At 38.1% G+C, this 20,140-nt stretch overlaps 1 protein-coding gene across 2 annotated transcripts in view; it reads left to right on the top strand.

Moving 5' to 3' along the window:
* Positions 1-4,197, top strand: part of TEC (tec protein tyrosine kinase) — a 47,207-nt gene extending 43,010 nt beyond the window's left edge. For both annotated transcript variants that reach the window (XM_027717745.2, XM_027717744.2), the window contains one exon: positions 3,107-4,197. In XM_027717745.2, coding sequence (XP_027573546.1) covers positions 3,107-3,184 — 78 coding nt within the window. In that variant the 3' untranslated portion in view covers positions 3,185-4,197. The remainder of the gene's footprint in view (positions 1-3,106) is intronic.
* The last annotated feature ends 15,943 nt before the right edge of the window (positions 4,198-20,140 follow it).

The following is a 20,140-nucleotide window of genomic DNA, read 5'->3' as shown; positions in this document are numbered from 1 at the left end:
AACTGTGATAAGAAAAAACACTGAAGACATTTTTATGAAATAAATGAACTGTCAGATTAAGTATGCGAAGGCATTTAGTAACAAAATTAAATAATTGCTAAATCTATGCTGATTGCAATTATATCTGCATTCAAATAGTGGTACCAAAAAAAGTAAGGTCAGAAAGGCCCAGAGGTGGAGAATCTGATTTTGTATTGCCTCAGTTTATTAGTCATTACAGAACCAAGTTAGAATGACTGAAAATATTTTTAAAGGAATACTTCATTACCTGATTATGAATTCTGTAGGAAGTAAAGATTAACTTGCAGTTGAATGTAAATACAAATTCCAATGTTTATAAGGAAAGATAAAAATATACTCTACTATTAATTTTCCTAACCCAGAAAGATACTGAATGTACAATTTTCACAGAAGTCAAAGGGGCAGCTAACTCAAATTTAATACTTTAGAAACTAAATTAGAATGGAACAACTTTTGTAGTATTGAAACAGAAAATCTCTAAGAAGATAGGTGCATTTAATGGGCCGTCTCTATTTTTGAGAGAGTAATCAAGGAAACCAGAAGTGTAGAGAGCTACATAATTCAACAAAGGCAAGTGCAGGGTTGTGCACCTGAGGAAAAATAACTCCATGCATGAGTACAGCTTGGGGGCTGAATTGCTGGAAAGCAGCTCTGCAGAGAAGGACCTAGGTGTCCTGGTGGACAACAAGCTGTCCATGAGCCAGCAGTGGCCCTTGCAGCCAAGAAGACCAGTGGGATCGTGGGGTATGTTCAGAAGGGTATTGCCAGCAGGTTAAGGGAGGTGATCCTACCCCTCTACTCAGCCCTGGTGAGGCCACATCTGGAGTGCTGTGTCCAGTTCTGGGCTCCTCAGGGCAAGAGAGACGTGGAGCTCCTGGAGCAGGTCCAGTGGAGTGTGACAAAGATGATTAAGAGACTGGTGCATCTCTTTTAAAAGGAAAGGCTGAGGGAGCTGGGACTGTTCAGTCTTGAGAAGAGACATCAGAGGGGACCTCATCAATGTCTATAAGTATCTGAAAGGAGGATACCAAGAGGATGGAGCCAGACTCTGGTCAGTGGTGCCAAGCAAAAGGGCAAGAGGCAGTGAGCAGAAACTGGTGCACAGGAACTTCCACCTGAATATGAGGAAGAACAACTTCACTGTGTGGGTGACCGTGCACTGGAACAGATTCCCCAGAGAGGTTGCGGAGTGTCCCTCACTGGAGATATTCAAGAGCCATCTGGACACAATCCTGCGCAATGTGCTCTAGGATGGCCCTGCTTGAGCAGGGAGGTTGGATCATAAGACCCTACTGTGGTCCCTTCCAACCTTATCCATTCTGTGATTTATTTCCAGTTAGTCTTTGCCACAGGGTCAGCTGTGGAAAAAATGCTCTTTTCAAATAATCAAGATGACATACTCTCTGATACTTGTCTTGGAGAAGAAGGTGCTGGAATAGAGAGCAATTACTTACCATACCAACTGGTGGAGATCTAAAACTTACAAACCAGTTGGTTTACACAGCAAAAAATACATTAAAAGCAACAGTGCCTAGAGAGTCGTGGAATGACAGACATGTCTGTGATTCAAAAAAGCATTACATTTTGTTTGTACTTGGTAACCAACTTGAAATGGAATAATAAATTACCAGCAAAACAATGATAATTTATTGCTAATGCTTTTATTATTATTATCGTTAATGCTCTTTGAACATCCACAAATTGGTTGAAAATTTGTTCATTTCAGAAAGGGTTATTAACATTAAAATCTAAGCAGTGATTATGTGGGACAGAAAGGATCTTTGCAAATCACCAACAGAGCACAAGTAATGGCAAGATTCTGTCAATCTTTCTTATGAAATATGACTAACTGTAGGTACCTCAGTCCTCACTTAATAAATTTATTAATGGTTTGTAGACTGAAATGAATACTCAGGCTTTAAAATTCATCAGGTGATACAAATCTAAATGTAACTAAATGGAGGAAAAGTGCAAGCTATCCAGGCCCTCAGGAGATGTGAAATTAACTGTGTCAGGGAGGTCAGCTTCTAGGACTGTAGCAATACACTGAGGTAATCTCTTCACTGACTGCAGGAGCAGCCAGCCAGACAACAGTGGCCAGCTGGATGATGAAAGAAGAAGAATAAAATACTAAAGCAAACATATTGTGGTCCGAGCTATCAAGCCAGGCCAGATGTTTCTTTATCAGCACATGCGCACGTGACTGCTTTCGGTCACCAAAGAACAATCGTGCCTCAAGCGGCTTTCCAGCTTGACCTTGTCTTTCTTTTCACACACACTAATCTTAGCTCTGGCTGGCTCAGGACCATAATATTTTTGCTTTAGTATTTTATTCTTCTTCTTTTATCATCCAGCTGGCCACTGTTGTCTGTCTGGCTGCTCCTGCAGTCAGCGAAGAGATTACATCAGTGTATTGCCACAGTCCTAGAATCATAGAACCATTTAGCTTGAAAAAGACATTTAAGAGCACCAAGTCCAACCATTAACCCAGAACTGCCATGTCCACCATTAAACTATGTCCGTAAGTGCTACATCTACATGTCTTTTAAATACTTCCAAGGATGGTGATTCAATATTTAAATAAACAAAACAAACAGGATGATAAAACACATTGAGGAACTGTATGGAAAATAGAGTAAATGAAAGATACTTTTGTGTAAGTCTGTGACACGGTCTCATTTAGGAGGTCTAAAAATAAAATTGATGTAAATGAGGCATCAGAGAATGACACTCAAAGTTCTTAGGAGCATAAAAAACTTGCATAGAGAAAGATTAGAGCTGTTCATTGGGGGAAGGTGGGGATGGGGAAGAAAAATAAAAAGGTGTAGAACTATGCAAAATAATAAACTATATGAAGAGTAGTCCAACAAGACCTATTTATGCTTTTTCAAAGCATAAAGAAAAGGTGTTGCTTACTGAGATTAGGTGACAGATCCAAAATCCAGACAAGGAAATATTTTTGCATTTCATATCTAATGAAATGGTAAATTCATTGCCACAGAATGATATAATGACCAATATTTTATCAAAATAAACAAAACTTTATTGATTTCTGATCACAGCTGTGCATGCTTTTTATTTTTAGAAACCAGAGGGACGCCCGACTTTTGAAGAGTTACTTCGTGCGATCATTGAGATTGCAGAGGGGGAAGATGCTTTCTGAAGAAAGACAACAACAGCATAAGGACAGAAAAAAAGCCACTTTCCAGAGATGGGGCTACATAATTTCTTTTAAAGAGCTTGATCCTGTAAGCTGCTGGGTGTCACTAAACAATGTGGGGAACCTGTAACATCTAATCCACTCAGGCACAAAGGAGAGTTTTACATGATGTTGGGAAATGAACACAGTGTCTTCAGCAATATTAACAGTCTCTATATTTTCTCTAAAAAGTCAGCATCGCTTAGCTGGCAAGTTGAACTCTTCATGGAGGGAGACAATGTGACCAAAGGTCAGGAGCCTCACTTGCATTTAGTGGGTTGGTTTCATGTACATACAGTCCACGTTTCTGAGTTTCTCTTTAGACAGACAGTAGTATTAGTAGTGATTTGCATGCTTAAAAATGGAAGGTATCCATAAATTACTATTTACTGACATTGAAAAATTTTCAGAGATTCTCCAGAAACATTATTTTTCTCAGTTGATGGGTGTTTTATAGCACATCACAAGAAGATAAAACATGTCTCTTTCATTTGCACATAGTAGGTTGTTGCCAGCACAGTCTTCAGTTTAGTGTAACACTCTAAAAGCCTTGCTTCAGAACTGAGCCGTGATATTCCAAAGTCATTCTAAGCTGTTTGGTGAACCAGAGACCTCCCATGGTTAGTCTTGATGTTACTAATGAAAACTAAGTCCAAGACTCAGCACAACTGGCTGTCAGTGTACCATAGTACCAAGTTTTGAATTAATTATAAAATAATTTATATGCTGTATGTAATGTAAATATATAAATTCAATGCATTTATTTATATAAAGTGGGGGTGTTTGTCTTGAAATTTGACCTACCCTCACTTGAATACACAACTCTATATGTGGGATTGTAAATGAAACAAAGTAAATTTTCAAGTGTGTTTAAGGAGAACTCTTCTGTCATCTGTACATAGAGTGATCTAACCCTTCTGTTCATAACAAAAAAATGTCATACTACACATGTGTAAATAAACTGAATGTTAACTATTGTTTGGGACCAATTAATTTGTAGCAAATAATTTACTGTCAGTACATCATAAGTCAAACTAATTGTTCACATGATTATAGTGTTATGATAATCCATGTATGTGTATATTTCTGTGTGTATACACACTCTATACTAAATACATAAATGGTAGAATGGATATATATTTAAATTAATTTGGCCATAGTGAAATGTTAAGTGCAGAAATGCCTGAACTTTCTTTAGAAGTTACCTGCCATGTCCCCTCTGCTAGAAGCCAGTGTCTCCACAGCCTTGCTGAAGCCTGTTTCAGTTAATCTGACTTTGTGCAAGTGGATATGAGGAGTATTTACACTCCAGTTTTGCTGTAGCTATCTCCTGAGTAGCTCTATTACACTTTCTTTTTCTTTTGCTACTTGTACTCTTGTGCCATGTATAATAGGAAATATATTGCACAAAACCTTTGTAATTTCTTTTGCAAGTAGTCAGAGAGGAGTACAGTGGACTTTATTTCCAATTGAATTATTAAAGGTAACTATAGTTACCTAAGTTAGCTTAATGCATTCTATCATTTTTGCATTTGAGTATTTCTGTAATCAGTTTTGGAAATGCTTAAATTCCTCCACTGCTTTGCCTAAACCTTTATGTTCAGAAGGAGGAAGCCTCCTCCCTCTTGGAAGAAGTGCTTTCTTTTTCTCACAGTATTCCATTGAAAAGTTACAGACTGTCAGAAAAGGTTTAAATGCCTATCTCTTTTTTCTTAATGACAAAGTCTCAGAAGATTATTCCAACTATGCAATCCAATCTGTCAAATTTTTGAGTCCAAGCCATTCCCCAATCAATATCAACAGCATGTATTGTTAAGAGGGAAAATCTAGGGGTTTCTACATGTAGTAGAAAAAATGATGTGGAACATTTAATGTAAGCCAAGCTCATCTTTCCTTCCCTAACTACTCCTTTGAACCCCACTTTCACCATGGAGATCCTGCAAAGTATGGTGTTGCCAACACTTTCAACAATACATCATGAAGAATTTTACAGTAGTAAGTAATGTTCTCTTAAAACACAAACGAAGCATAGGAAAATCAGAAGATAAATAGTTTCCAATGAACCTTAAGCCTGTTTCTTTAAAGTAATTAAATATTTATCATTACTTTGTATGATAAAACACACCCTAACTATGTGGACCTCTGGCAGTAGTTTTCTCAGTGGGGTGGGTGCTCTGAATCCAACACTTTCACCTGCCTTTTCACAGTACCTGAGTATAATTTCTGCCTACCTGCTTTTGGATTTGATACTTAGGATGTCAGGAACTCTGAGGGACCCAGTGTATCAATGAATGCACTTTTTTAGTTGAATGTAGCCTTAAGTGGCTAATTTTAGAAAGGATCGGAATGCCTTTGGAGGCAGCTGTCTTGTTGACTCCTGATGTATTCAAAGGCAGATTGAAATGTTGTACCATCCTTTCTTCTGGATGAGCTCACTCATTAAGCAACTTCAGTCCTTCCTCCCCTTCTTATTGTTACTGATTTTTTTCAAATGTTGGTGTCAAAAATCCATCTGAACAGAACCAAATGCTGTTATTTACATCTATTGTGGCTTTTATCCTTTTTTTAAAAGAAATACTTGAACCTATGATAACAGTTTAATAACTTTTTTTTTTTTTTTTGCAGTAATGTTTGCTACTAGAAAGCAGACACTTTTTTCTCCTTCTAGGGCCCCCTTCTGGGGCTTTTTTTTTTTTTTTTAATAAAAGGTAAGTAGGCGTGGTCAAGCAATACTTGTGGTTTACCATGTTTCATATCAGAGCAAAGAGCTCAGCTTGGGCTGTTTCACTGGCACAGCTCATAAAGAGAGGTTTCCATTTTCATTTGAATATAAACAGATAACCAGACATGATTCTTTCTACCTGTAAGTAAACTTGGCTGCATATTTTGATCTTGCAGTTTTGTTTTGTACAACAGCAATGTACTTAGCAATTGAAGTATTTAAATATTACCGTAAAAATACGAACCTGTTTTCTGCACTGCTAAGGTGATCTCTGTTCAGACTTCTTGTCTTGACTTTCAAAATTAATGCACAAATATTAATCCATTGCACGATGGATTCAACAAAGCAACTACTACTTTTACATACTGACAGATGTTTCCACATACAGTTCTTAAAAGCAGGAACTGCATAGACATGTGTAAAAAGTTTGGTAGAACTAAAGCTCTCTTTCCTCTACCGCAGACTTAACTCACAGAAAAAACAAAGCCTCAGCTTGCACACATGAAAAGCTGAAAGGTTGTATTTTAAATTGTTTTTAGAAGCAAACTGTAAGGTGGCTTTCTATCAGATTATTGATTTTTCTAGTACTGTTGAAAATTGACAGACCAGATCAGGAGGCACACCATGTGTTACAGCAAAGATCTGGGTTTGATGGGTGAAGCTGAGTTTGTAGTGTTGAACACAATTAATGTGCTGCTTCACTGCAAGAGCAAGAGTTTCTTGCAAAACATGCTAGAAGAGTGCAAGCCTTAGACATGGACTACAGCATTTTCAGCGTTAGTAGTGCTTTGAGAAACAGTGATTCAGAAAAAGAAAAGTCAAGAAACCTGTGAAATAATAAAATGATAAAATCCAAATTATAAAAATTGATCTCTAAACTTGTTGCTTTTATCTTTGATGCTACTTCTCCGAAGCTGCCAATTAGAGTGAGTTACTACTGAAGATTGTATGTATATAAGTATGTATATAAGTGTGGGAATTGGCCACATACACAGACAATGTTATCAGCCCAAAGCATACTGTGGGTGTCATGGGACTGTATTAGGCCAGGATGTGTTTTCACTTTCTCTCTTCTTATGGGACTAGCTTTCAGTTTCAATTAGAAGAAACAAACAAGCTTTCAAATGCATATTCCTTTTTGCAAATAACTGAATACTTCATAAACATTGATTAAACTTCATGTCACTGGCTGAAGTAAACAAACCCAAAAATTTTTTCACCCACAGGGTTCACTGTTTATGAAACACAGTTTTAAACAGCTGAGGGACAGTTTGATGTACACTGGAAAATTATGCAGCAAATAAACTGCATTGCCCATATCTTTTAAGCCTGGTTTCTTTGAAGAAAATTGTCCCTGTCGGCTGGCTGTGGTATTTTAAATTTCTGCATTTTGCAGAGCTGTCAGTGGGAACTTCTATAAAAAAACTGATGGTGTCTTCTGATTACTGTAGGCTCACCAGTTTCCCACATGATAGGTTCATCACAGGATGCAACAGTCTAAGGGAAACTGCGCCACGGCTTTAAAGACAGTCCTAAACAAAACACTTATGAGACGGGTCTCTTCCAACTAAGAACTGGATTGGTCTTATCAGTCTGATATCTGACATTTTCACTTCTTTTATTTGTGCAAGATTTGCTAAGTTACATACTTTAATAGAGAAAATAATTAATTTTCATCATGTAGTAAGGTTGCTTAATGTTTTGAATGCTAGGATGCATACTCTCACCACACTTGGCTTTTCAGTTGGTAACAGGCACTGGCAAAAAGTTTCACAAGGCATCAGAAGAGACACTCTATTTATTCCAGGCTGGATTAGGTCATTGGGATCAACAACACAAAAATGCCAGAAGGCAAAACCAAATAAAGTGGAAGAGACTAATGGGACCACACAAAGAAATATGTGAAATACAAAGCAGCAAAATTCTGAAACCTTGGGAAGCCTATTTCAAGTAACTTTCTGAGGCCTCTGCAAACTACGATCTCTGTGGTAGAGAAAAATAGGACACACTGGAGTGGGATATATAAAGTTTATTTTCTGTTAGTACAACTGAATATGAGAGGAACCTTGTCTCTCCAGCCTTGACTCTCATGCTTCTTAAGAGACTGTACATTGCATACAAGAGCTTGAGCCTGTCCTGCTGATGCTGTTGCCCTCGCACCCGCCCATGGCAATGCATGATGGTGAGACAGTTCAGGGAGCTGAGCCAGCAGAAAGGGATTACCTGCTGGTTTAGCATCCTGTCTTGCTCATGTTGAAATGAGATGAACAACAGTGTAGAGGGAAAGAGTATGGGACCATAACTGCTACAACTTGGCTCAAACTGCTGTGTGAACACAGATTGTGGAAAGTAGGTCTCAGTCTGAGTAGCAGAAGTCCAGAGAGATGTGAACCATTTATTTACCTCATTCAAATCTTCTTAATGCCTTCTGACCTATTTCATATCATATCCTCCCTGCTGCACATACAAGATATATTGGATTGGTTTCTCTTTAAATGTTTGATGTCTGTGATGATGTATCCAGTGTATTTTTCTCGGGATTATAAGACACTTGATATGTAAGGGCAAAGCATATATCTGTCAGCACTTTAAACCTGGGCTAATGCATTTATTATATTAATGTCAGCAACAGAAAATCAGTTTTATTTCAAAGAACTGAATGAAGTATGTCTCCTGTAATAAACCTTGCAATAAAGAAAAGCTTGCCATACAAGTGTTATTTTGTATTTGGCTTGAATGATCTAAAAACTATGTCAGTGCTGAAGCAGTCATTTCTCCACTTTCTGTCCCTGATGAGATTCTCATCTCCCTCATTGCACTGAATGGAGCTTGTGCAGGGTGGTGTGATCAGTCAGATCAGTACTAATCTGGCTGACAAGGTCTCTTTTTTATTTTATTTTTGCTGATTTAGTAAGATGATTTAACTCATACATATGGCCTCATAATTGCTAAGACATTGTAAGGAAGACAGTGGGTAGTAGGAAAGCTCTGCTGTCTTTGGTGGCTCCAAATTCAGCCTTAATATTTGCTAGATATCTCACAGGAAGACAGAACTAATAGTGGGGCTAAGCACATATGGTATTCTTAATTCTGTACATTCTGTGAACAAAAAAACAGAAACACGGAAAATATGGAAAATGTTCTTGTTCACAGATCACACCATCCAGTCTGTTTTCTGCTGCTGCTGCTGCACAGTGCAAGAAAGGTATGTGAAATGCTTAATCTTTTCAGTGATTATGATGATCAGAATATCTATACATAAAGGACTTCTTAAAATCCCTCTATTTTCAGTGGGAATGAAATATGCAGAAGTTTAAGACACTGTACTCTGCATATCCTTAATGAAGGAAGGCATGTATATCCTTGGATATTTTTATGCAAGTATTTATAGATATGCATTCACATAAATGCTTTGTGTTTGTCAAAAGCAGAGCAAAGAGAACAGAAGTGAACCTGGATCCTGACACTGGCCTGGAGACCCATTACTCAGCCTCACAACCAGATGTTTCCTATGCATCTACTTGGAAGTGCAGGGTAAGTAATGTTTTGGGAGGTGAAAAGGGAGAATTGAGCTAATTTGACATACACTGGCTCAGTACCAGAGCAAGCAGGGGAGGAACTAACTCTTGAGCACATAAGGTACTTCGTCGCATAAAAATTACAGAGTAAAAGTAACTGAAGATTCATACTGATGTAAATACAGGGTCACGGTGAGGTTTCCCAAGCTTGCTGTCATGAAGAAGGTGGTTCCTTCTCCTACTTTTTGTTTTGGGTCACAGAGATGGAAAGGGTGGGACTGCCTTGATGGGCAGATGCAAGCTCGCCTTGCTCAGCTGGTATGTGAAATGTTCACCTCAGTTTTACTAGATCTAAGTTGAATTAATCTGAGTCTTCAAATCATAACTAAGTGCTAAGCTAGAACCTCCCCTGATGCAAAACAAAACTTGCTAAGTTTCTGATAACTTGCTAAGAAAGTCTGCAGTGTCCTCTGTGTTGATTCTCCAGACAAATGACTGAATTTCCAGACATTGTAACTTTAATGCTGCTCTGCTTTAACAACAGCTGAGGAGTTGTCCCAGCATTCCTACTGTGTAGAAGTCACCCCCATTAGGTAGATAGCTTATTTATTATTCACTGTACTTTCCATTATCATTTTCTTTTCTGCACCAACAAGGGGAAGTAACAACCATGATGAGTTCCTCTTATTTACTGAGACAGTATAATAGCAGGGGAATTAAGCAAACAATAGTAGAGAGAAAAGACTAGTTATGAAAGATACTTTAATTTTTCACTAGCACAAGAGGCAATTGCAGTTTAAGAACAAGCCGTTACCTCCTCTACCTGCCGAGGCCTTGGAAGACTACACCAAGAAACCCAGAGTTATTGCACTCTATGATGTTTTTGCTAGAGGGCCTTCAGATTACCTCTAAAGAAGTCAGAAGAATACATTATCCTTGAACAGTATGATCCCCACTGGTGGAAGGCGAGAGACCAACATGGGTAAGAGAGTGGGCATCTATTTCAATCTCCCTACACAGAAAGAAAAAAGCCTAAAACAACCTCTGTAAATGCAGGCACATAGAACGAGATGTGAGACAATTTAGGGACAGGTTTGAAAGTGTTCAGCTACGTATAAGGCACACAGGTTGACCGGGCAGGCTTTCAGCAGTGTTTGGCATCCCAGAAATGGACAGGGAATCTAGAATCTGCTGGGAATTCAGAGTTAAGCCCTAGACTCAGTAATTTCACAAGCAACATGTTTGAGGACCACGTGAATAACTGGGTTCTGAGCCATGTGCAAATCCAGCTTTCTATACTTCGTGTTTTACAATGGAGTGTATGTGTGTAAACACTTTGCAAAACTATAGCAATCATGAAGACGTGCCTGAAATAAAACCTCTGGTCCAAAATACCTCGGGATTTTAGAGAGCTAGATAACTTCAATTAGGATCCTTTTCACACTTATGTTTGTTTCATGTTATTCCCCTTTCTCCTTTGCATTTTCTTCAGCGTATCTTGTACTCCGATGTTGGGAGTGGTTATATGTTATATAATAACCATCTCCTTTTCATTCAAATTTCTCCTTTAAATACTTTAAATGCTTTTTTCTCAACTCATATTTCTAACGAAAGTGTACAGATTGTGTTTTGTATATACAAGCAAGCACACACTTTATATTTCTTCATATAAAAGCATTGTATGGGCCAGAAATGAAGAGGGTGGCTTCTGATTTAGCAGAGTGGAGACAGAAGGTTCCTAGGGACAGAACCAGGAGCTGCTGATGAGCTCTTGAGGCAGCTGTGGCTGATAACGTGAGGCAAGACGCAGGGAGGGCAGGATGCAGGGAGGGTGGTCAGGAAGTGTGATGCATGCTGCTCTAGCAGGGAAGTGGTTTTTCTCGTTAGTGATAGCAGCAGCCAAAGTGGGGAAAGAAAGCACACTGTATTCTGACAAGCACTGGCCAGAGAAACATAGCTCTGCCCTCACAGTCTTCCCTCAGAGGACATGCCATATTTTAGAGCTGAGCTGATCAAATGACTGACTGCTACCCAGAGAGTTTGTCTCCTTCCTTCTTTCCTCCTGCAAGCCCAGCACAAAGCTCTCCACTTTCGAGTTTTACTGGCTGTTTTTTCTGCAGGATTAGTAGAATGAATCAGCTCACTTAGGAGGCAGATGAACTTGAAAGGCAGTGAGTGGCTCAGAGCAGGAGGTGGTGGGGACATCTACCTTGTGGCTACAAATCATGAGATCAGCACAGCCATGCTGCTTACCTTTCCCTTTGGTTTTGCCTCCTGTTTCCAACCTCAGGCTTACAACAACCTAGCAGTTCATAACTAAATACTTGTTTTTCAAAGGTCTGTCCTGTACCATGGTTGCACTGTTCTCCAAAAGGATAAGATCAGTATCAGGGGTTTGGACTCATCCAAATGAGTCAGAAAACACAGTAAGAGACCAAGGGGCTGTCAGGTCCAGCCTGAGAATAATGGACCTGAATGGCTCACTGTTGCCAAAAAGTGGAGATCAGTGGTGTGGCTCTAGGACAGGTACTCACTCTTCTGGGGAAATTATGAAGAGGTGATGGGAACACAACCTAATTATTCAGAGCCCACACAACTGCCACTACAGGTTATTTTGTGCTGATATTTCATATGTTCCTTATTCAGTAGCCTCCCATGTTTCTGTGCCTGCACCAAAATGAGAAAATGAGGCAAAGAGATTATTTATTTCAAGTGACCTCCTTTAAAAGGTGCTAAAGGTGCTTTAAAATGATAAAGCATTATGCTTTCCCTGAGACCTGCCCCTCTGTTGTGGGCTCAGGAATGTTAATACTGAGAAAATGTGCACAGTTTGTCAGTGTGTAGGGGTCAGACTAGTAACCTTTTAAAGTGTTGCCCTATAAAGGCCTGCATTAGACACATAGTTTCATCTTATCTGGGAGGTTAGCTCCTATAAGCCTGGGCAAAAAAAATTGCTTTAGTGCCCCTACAAAAACTTTTGCCTCAAATGTAATGAACATTTCTTTCTGTGTTGCTTTGGTAACAATGTCCCAGATATTACATCTGTGAAAATGGGCAGTAACAGTAGTATTTGTGTGGAACAAGTGGTTGGAAAAATGGATCCCGTTAAAAGAAGACTAATTATTGCTGCTGGTTTTCCTGCCCATGGTGTCCTATCAATATACACTCAAAAGATGGCAATAACAACCATCCTGTCAGTCTTACAGATGGTATCAATATATTTTCTTCCAACATAAACAATCCAAATCATTCATTTAAACAGAAATCACTTTAAGTGCATAGCTTTCAGTATTGGTTTCTGTGTGCATTTTATACTAAATTAGTGATATCATTTCCTTGTTTCTAAATTGACATTGTATTTTTATGAAATTATAACCCCTCCGTGGAAATGTCACTCATTCAAATATATGAAGTTTCCTCTTATTCTTAGGTACATCATTGATGACGAATATATCAGCTCTTCAGGTGCCAAGTTTCCAGTCAAATGGTCATCTCCTGAAGTCTTTCATTTCAAAAAATACAGCAGCAAATCAGATGTCTGGTCATTTGGCAAGTTGATTAGGTGCATGTGCAACATACTGTGCTTCCCTAAAACTACTAATGTGATTTAGGATAGTGTAACTTTTTATTCATGCTACCTATCTTAAGCTGCAGTACTTCCCATTTTTAAATCTTGCTTATATATGACAAGTATGTTTTTCAATAGAAAGGCTCTGTGCCTAAAAATTAGGTTTTGCACTGAAATGTGCATTCTTATTAAGTCCCAATTAACCAAATGTATATTCCTCTGAGTTTCATGGACCACGACCTTAGCTGACTTAAAAGAGAGCAGAATTATATTAGTTGAAAACAGTTTTGTCTCCAGTTCATGTTGCCCATATTTTCATGCATTTCTCAACACACAAAAGATCAGGAGTGTTTTTTGTTTTCCTAATGTTAAAAAGTTGTGGCTTTGGCATTTGGCATTTTTTGTTTTGCTTCTCTACTGCATCCAATGTGATACCTTTTTCACTCCTTTGTATCGTGCGTAGCTTTCTCTAGCTCTGTTCTGACCCTAACACATCCATATACGAAGTGGATATGCCCAGTAGATGTAGATTTTGAACTCTCTTTTTCAGGTGTACATCAGTATCTCTGTACATCACTTCAGCTTCTAGGCTGAACCCCTTCCATCCTCTCCAAGCTGAATTGGTACTTGATGTTCTTTCTCTGTTTCTCCTGCTCCTAGTCTTCCTATATTGGTATCAAAACACTAATTTCATCAACTTCTCCATCTGAATAATCTCTTAAGGTTCCTCCTTATCTAGTCTCTACAGGAAATGAGGTTGCTCCTTTATCGCTCACTTTTAACTCTATATAAAACTTCTAAACCCTAAGTAAAAAAAAGGTTAAGAGACATAATCTAAATTGTGTCCAGCTTTCTTGCTTGTTGCAAACCTCCATCAGGATGCCATCCAGCAGAGAGAGGATGGGGAAGAAGTTGTCCCCTCTGTCTACCATAGGAGTAGGAGTTTGCTCTATACTGAGCTGCAGCACATCAAATAATACATCCAGAAGATCCTTTTTCAATAACCCAGGAAACATTCCTAAGTATCATGGTTTCCTGAGAGGTAGGGCTTTCCATAGACCCACTGCAGGGGGAAATCCTAAAGGAATTCTGATCCAGAATTGAAACAAGTATAACGAAATTTCAGGAATTTTTGGAAAAGTGCCTGTGCTCATGTTGCTGGTGTCATGAATAACAGATTATTTTTCTCTCTCAGATGACAAACTTGATCTTTTCTTCTGTATTAATAAAATAAAATGTAATTTTTAAATGGTATCTCATATATACTTATATGTCTTCTGAAGTCTGGTACTATAATTGACCAATTTGCTAACATAAGTTTATCCTCTGCTTTTCAGAAACCTGAAGGACGTCCTACTTTTGCAGAGTTAATAGTGACCCTCACAGATTTAACAGAGATGAGATAATCACAGATTTTATACCAATATATTTACTGAAAGGTTAGCATTAAGCATGCCAGTAAAGCAAACTTCAAACTCTCTCTGCAATGTAAAGTACATGGCACCTTTGAATAATATATGAGACATCTTTTTTAATAGCTCTTGTAAAACTGGTTTTGCCATATGCAAGTTGATCTGTAATACACTGCAGTATTGTGCAGTAAAAAGCAGCTCCACTCTGTTTATGTAATCGAAGCACCTTGATCATGCCCATTTCACTGAGCTGTCCCATGATGAATTGCACCCATCCTTGAAACATGTTGGTATAATACACAGAGCCAATAATGCTTGCCTACCAGGCTTCCACTTCTCAATAAAATCTTTCTGTAGGTGGCTCTGGGAAAATTATGAGCAGGCTGTTATTAATACTCAGATAAATTTAATAGCTGCTATCATCACGCTGGCAGTAAACAAATGAAAATGCACTAGAACATGCTTCAGTGAAACTGGTGCTTAATTGTCAGCAAGAAAGGTCTACAGGACAAAGGTCGGGTATCTACAGTGTAATTACTTCCCGGAATAGCTACACCCATAATTAAAGACTGAGTAGGCCACCTTAGTCCACATGGCATCTGTGAGCTTAGGTCAAATTCTAACCGTATTCAAACAGGCAAAAATGGGTGAACAGTGAGAGCCACCCTTGTCACTGACCACAAAGAGATGTCTGCTGGTTTTTTAGAACAAAATTTTGTGTGATAAAAATGAGACCTAGAAGAGCACTAAAGGTTAGAAGGAGACACTATAACACCTCCATAAAGGAAACATCTGGTCAAAGGCTGTACGAGTGCTGAGCATTCGTAAAAATTTAGCTGATGCTTCCTGATCAAACACCAGAAAACCTGAGCAAGTCTGTATTATGGGAGAAAAAAAGGCAGAATTCTGAGATTCTGTGGGCCAGCACTTAGGATATATCTCTATAAAAAACCCACACTGTTGACAAACTGAAATGTATTTTCAGAAAGTAAAATTACTTTCCTTGTTTAGGTACTCCCGAGGAGCAATGCAGATCAATAATTTGTGTGTACAGGTCTGGTGACTTTCTCTCCAGTGCTACTTAGTTTTCAGACCAACTCCCCTGTCTCCTGCCACTCTAAAGCTTCACAAACAGGGAGGCCCTGCAGACACTAAGGCACATCACCACTAGCACTCCTCCCCGATGCACCACCAGCCTGGATCCTGCTCAGCCTCCCAGTCTTGTTCTGAACCTCAGCATCATTTTAAAATCTGCCAGAAAGGAGTCAGCTATGGGAAACCTGCTTTGCTGGAAGGATGGTTTCTAACACACTTGCCAGTTTTATTTTGCAGGAATTTAAATAGTGAGAGAACGACGTTTTCTAGAAGTATGTAATTCCTCATATAGCTCCAGGATGCAACTCTGATGAGCAGAGGTTGAGGTTTTGAATCTGTATTCTTTGGGATGAAAATTTTTTACATCATAGCTCTTTCAAGCGTGGCTGGAAAGGCAGCTAGACGAAGATGGGAGAACAGATTTCTATAGAAACTAACAACTGGTGTATCTCCTTCTAAACTCATACAGATTATTTAACCTATTCAAATCTTCTTGACCTATCTACATTTAGTCAGTGCAGCTTTGTAAGGAACTTAATTGCCCATTAATTTGTCCGGAGGTATGGTAATTAATGAGCAGCTGCCAAGATTTGTTTTGTATCAGCATTTAAAAGCCATAATTTCGATAGCAATGTATTGTCTCTGAGGCTTCTTTGTTCTTAATCATTCGCCCTACTTACCAAAACACTTCTAATTACTTTATATAATATCCTTCATTTCACTGCCTGGAAAACCTGACAACTCACTGAAATACTCTCCATTGTGACTGCCTGTGAGAAAGAGATGCCTGATACATCAGCTTCAGGTTTTCTTCTCCAGTTTAAAAACATGAATTACACTTTTTTTTATCCCTTGTTTAAAAAAATACAGATAATTTAGTATATAAGCCATGAATAATTTATTACAAGTGAATATTAGCATAATTTCACTAAAGAATCGAAGTTATTCCAAACTAATAACTAAATATAAACACTTAAAAAATAACATCTCTTACAGCAAATGTTTTTTATACAAAAACTTAATCAGTAATTTACTTCTTAACATGACAGACTTCCTGTACACCATGAAAATAAGCATTAACTTGGTTTTCTGACATTGTAAGAAAACAACATTCTTTTACTAGAAGTTGTTATTTATGTATAAAAGCAGATAGACAGGTCCAGTAGAAAATAACAGAATTTTTGCTCGGTACAAGTTAATTGACTGTCAACAGTTGGTATAAAGAATGTCCAGACCCTTCTCAAAGGAATTATATTACCTGTCTTTAAAAAATGCCAATACATTCATTCAGGAACTGGATTGGTTGCTTTTTTCTTACTAATAACCCATTTGATCATACCACAGTGATGACTGTATAAGCAAATAAAGGGGCCACGAGCTATGGAAAGGGATTATTTTTCTCTTTTTAGTGTAAATATTTTCTTCAGTTATTCTTTAAATGGAGTAATTCACAATGAAAAGCAATTCAAGTTTTGTTAACAGACAAACTGTAATAAAAACTCCATCTTCAGTCTTTTTATTATTTGTATTACCCGTTTTAACCACAAAGATTTTGAAGCTTGAATCTGGCCAATAAAGCCACAGTACCCTCTACATTACCTAAGAAGTAATGAAACTCTGTTTGTAGATTTTCTTCCCTAAAGCTTATTTGACACATGCATTTTAACAGCAAAGAATTACTGCAAGTCTCATCACCCAAGAATCTGAAAAATATTCCAAAGCTGTATGGACTATCATTATATTTTCAAGGCAAGTACATTTTTTGAGAAAATGTCTCTTTTGCTGGGTAGCATTGCTGCCATCTCCTGCACTATGGAATGTAATCTCAAATTAGATAATCACAGGTGGCAACCGAAGACCCATTGCATAATGACATTATCTGAGCTTCTCTTTACACCAAGACTACCTGCAATATTTTATAAAATACCATGAGAAGAAGAACTGGACACACTTTTCAGTAACACATTTTCCATATATGCTCTTCATCGTAAAAATGAGAGTTTAGAAAGAAGGTGCAGGGGATTGATACAATTTCTACTTCTTCCTGTAGGCGTGTCAACTACAAACCTAGCCAAGTGAAAAAAAAGTGCTTATAATTTAGAAATAACTTTAAGCTAGTATCCCTACTGTTACTTTCTAGTATTTGATAGCTTCTAAAGCATCATCAAAAATAATTAACAAGTGAGATGTTTCATGAGTATCTTTCAAAAAAGGAAGTACTGAAAGTTTGCACAACACAAACATATGAAATATCAGCAGCAACCCTTCTGTTCTTACATCTAAATTATGAGCTTTCTTTGGTGGAATAATTTGTTATCCATCCAAACTGTCCTCTTCTACTACACTTTTTGAACATTGGAGAACCTACAGTCTGCTTCATGAGGGAGTTCTGCTTGGCATATATAAATGATTAAAATCAGTTTTTAACTGCTGAAGTGCTAGTAACTTCTGGAAAACGTTCTAGACTCACATTTAAGAATCCAAAGATTGGAACTATTATCTTTCTGGTGAGCTCATAATGACCCATACATCCGACAGATGAAGCTACTTTCTTGCTCACAAAGTGGAAAACAAAGGGGATTGTAATGAGTAAATCAGGCACTCTGCAAGCTGGTTTTGTGAGATAAAGATCAGTGACCAGGACTGAGGAGCATTCTGTGGTACAGATACCAGTCTTCTAGGCCTCTGGTAGATTATCATATTCCTAAACATTGAATAGAGGTGAAAACTCATTTTTAGAAATGATGAAAATGCCAAACTAAAAAAAAAAAGATGTTTTGATATTTTCCACCCCTTGTTTACAGCCCATCCTAGTATTTTTAGAAATAGCGCATGGTCTGTAAGATGGATTCTTGTTCATTGTTCATGGCTAGGCTTCGCGAACGAAGATTTGGGAAGGCTCTATCCACATTTGCTGCAGGCACGCTGGTGGCTTATGAGGCCAATACGTGACAGACAAATCCGATTGCAAAAGGCACAGCAGAAAGACTCCTTAGATGGTGTATTCTGCAATACACGGTTCTTTCTGCGTTGCCTTTTTTCCTCGAGGGTGATCCTGCGTGTGTTTTCAAAGGAGACAGCTGCGTTATAGATGGTGTGTCTCCAGGCCTCCCGATTTGAGGCCAGAGTAGACCAGTTATGGTGATCAATATGGCCAAGGCTGAGATGTTGTTTCAGGGAGTCCTTGTATCTTTTCTTCGGGGCTCCTCTCATGCGGCAGCCAGTGGCAAGTTCACCGTAAAGCAAGATCTTAGGGAGGCGGTGGTCCTTCATCCTGGAGACATGACCTGCCCAACGCAGCTGTGTTCTCATCAGCATGGCCTCGATACTTGTGATAGCTGCTTGCTCTAGAACAGATGTATTGGTCACATAGTCTGACCAGTGGATGTTTAGAATTGTACGGAGGCAGTGTTGATGGAAGCGTTCTAAGAGACGCAGGTGGTGGCGGTAGATGACCCATGATTCAGATCCATATAAGAGAGTAGACAACACTATGGCTTTGTAAACACTTATCTTGGTGCTTTTCTTCAAGTGTTTATTACGCCATACTCTTTTATGGAGTTTTCCAAAAGCACTATATGCCTTTGCTAATCTGTTGTCTATCTCTCCGTCAATCTTACCATCTGAGGAGATGAGGGTACCGAGGTAATTAAACTGTTGGACTGATTTGAGCTCTGATTGACCAATGGTGATGTGAAGATGGATTCTAACAGAATATAAAAAAATATCAGGACTGTTTTATTATTAATAAAGAATGATAGTGTTCCAGAAAATGAGAAAAAAAAAATGAAAAGCTTAACTGAGTTTTAATTGGCAATATTAGGAAAATGTACGGAAATAAGCGAAGTCCCTTCTTAAACCTCAAAGTAATATAAAACAGAGTAGAAATTCTTAATTGTACATTCTGTTTGTCTTCTGCCTTTGAATACTTTATTCTTTCATTTCATGTAATTTTTAAGCCAATAGTAAGTGTTTTCAGGTCTCTAATGAATTTTCTTTTTCTTGAACTTGATCTTAAATAAAAAGGTACAGGCATATTCAGGGATTCGCAATCCACTCAGGATTCCTTGGGTAGAAAAGGATTTTGAAGGAGACAGGTTACCAAAAACTGTATTTGATAAATTCTTTTCATGACATCTATTCAAGGTTTTCGTAGGTGACCAAAAAGGAAAAAACTTGTATAAAATTTTATATTAAAGGCTAAAAGGGTTAAACACTGTTTTCTTCATATTGTGTCTCCAATAAATATCCTTCATGTAGAATATCGACATGTTTGCTTGGTAATAAATTATAAAAACATAAAAAAGCCTGAAATATTAAGGCTATCACCAAGATAATAGCAGACTACTTGTCACTTCAGCAAGTATTACTCTTTATCATTACAAGAAACTTGCATTTTGTAAATGTGGCTTACAAAGACTATTAATTTTTTGCTAAAATTCTCCAATAGGAGATGTTGCATAAAAAAAGGGACAATGTTTTTCATTGTCTAACATACAATCACCCTCCTGTTTCTGTCTGTCATATTAACTACCGAACATTTTCATTTCATTCATTACTGCCAACAGCTGACACACAGAGGAGTGGCCCGCACTTAACAGGCCT

The sequence above is a fragment of the Pipra filicauda genome, unplaced genomic scaffold (genome assembly GCF_003945595.2).
Source record: "Pipra filicauda isolate LSUMZ 115617 unplaced genomic scaffold, ASM394559v2 scaffold116_size3395265_pilon, whole genome shotgun sequence".
Taxonomy (NCBI): Eukaryota; Metazoa; Chordata; class Aves; order Passeriformes; family Pipridae; genus Pipra; species Pipra filicauda.
Note: the sequence above shows the minus strand (reverse complement) of the source record. Positions and strands in the feature narration are given on the sequence as shown.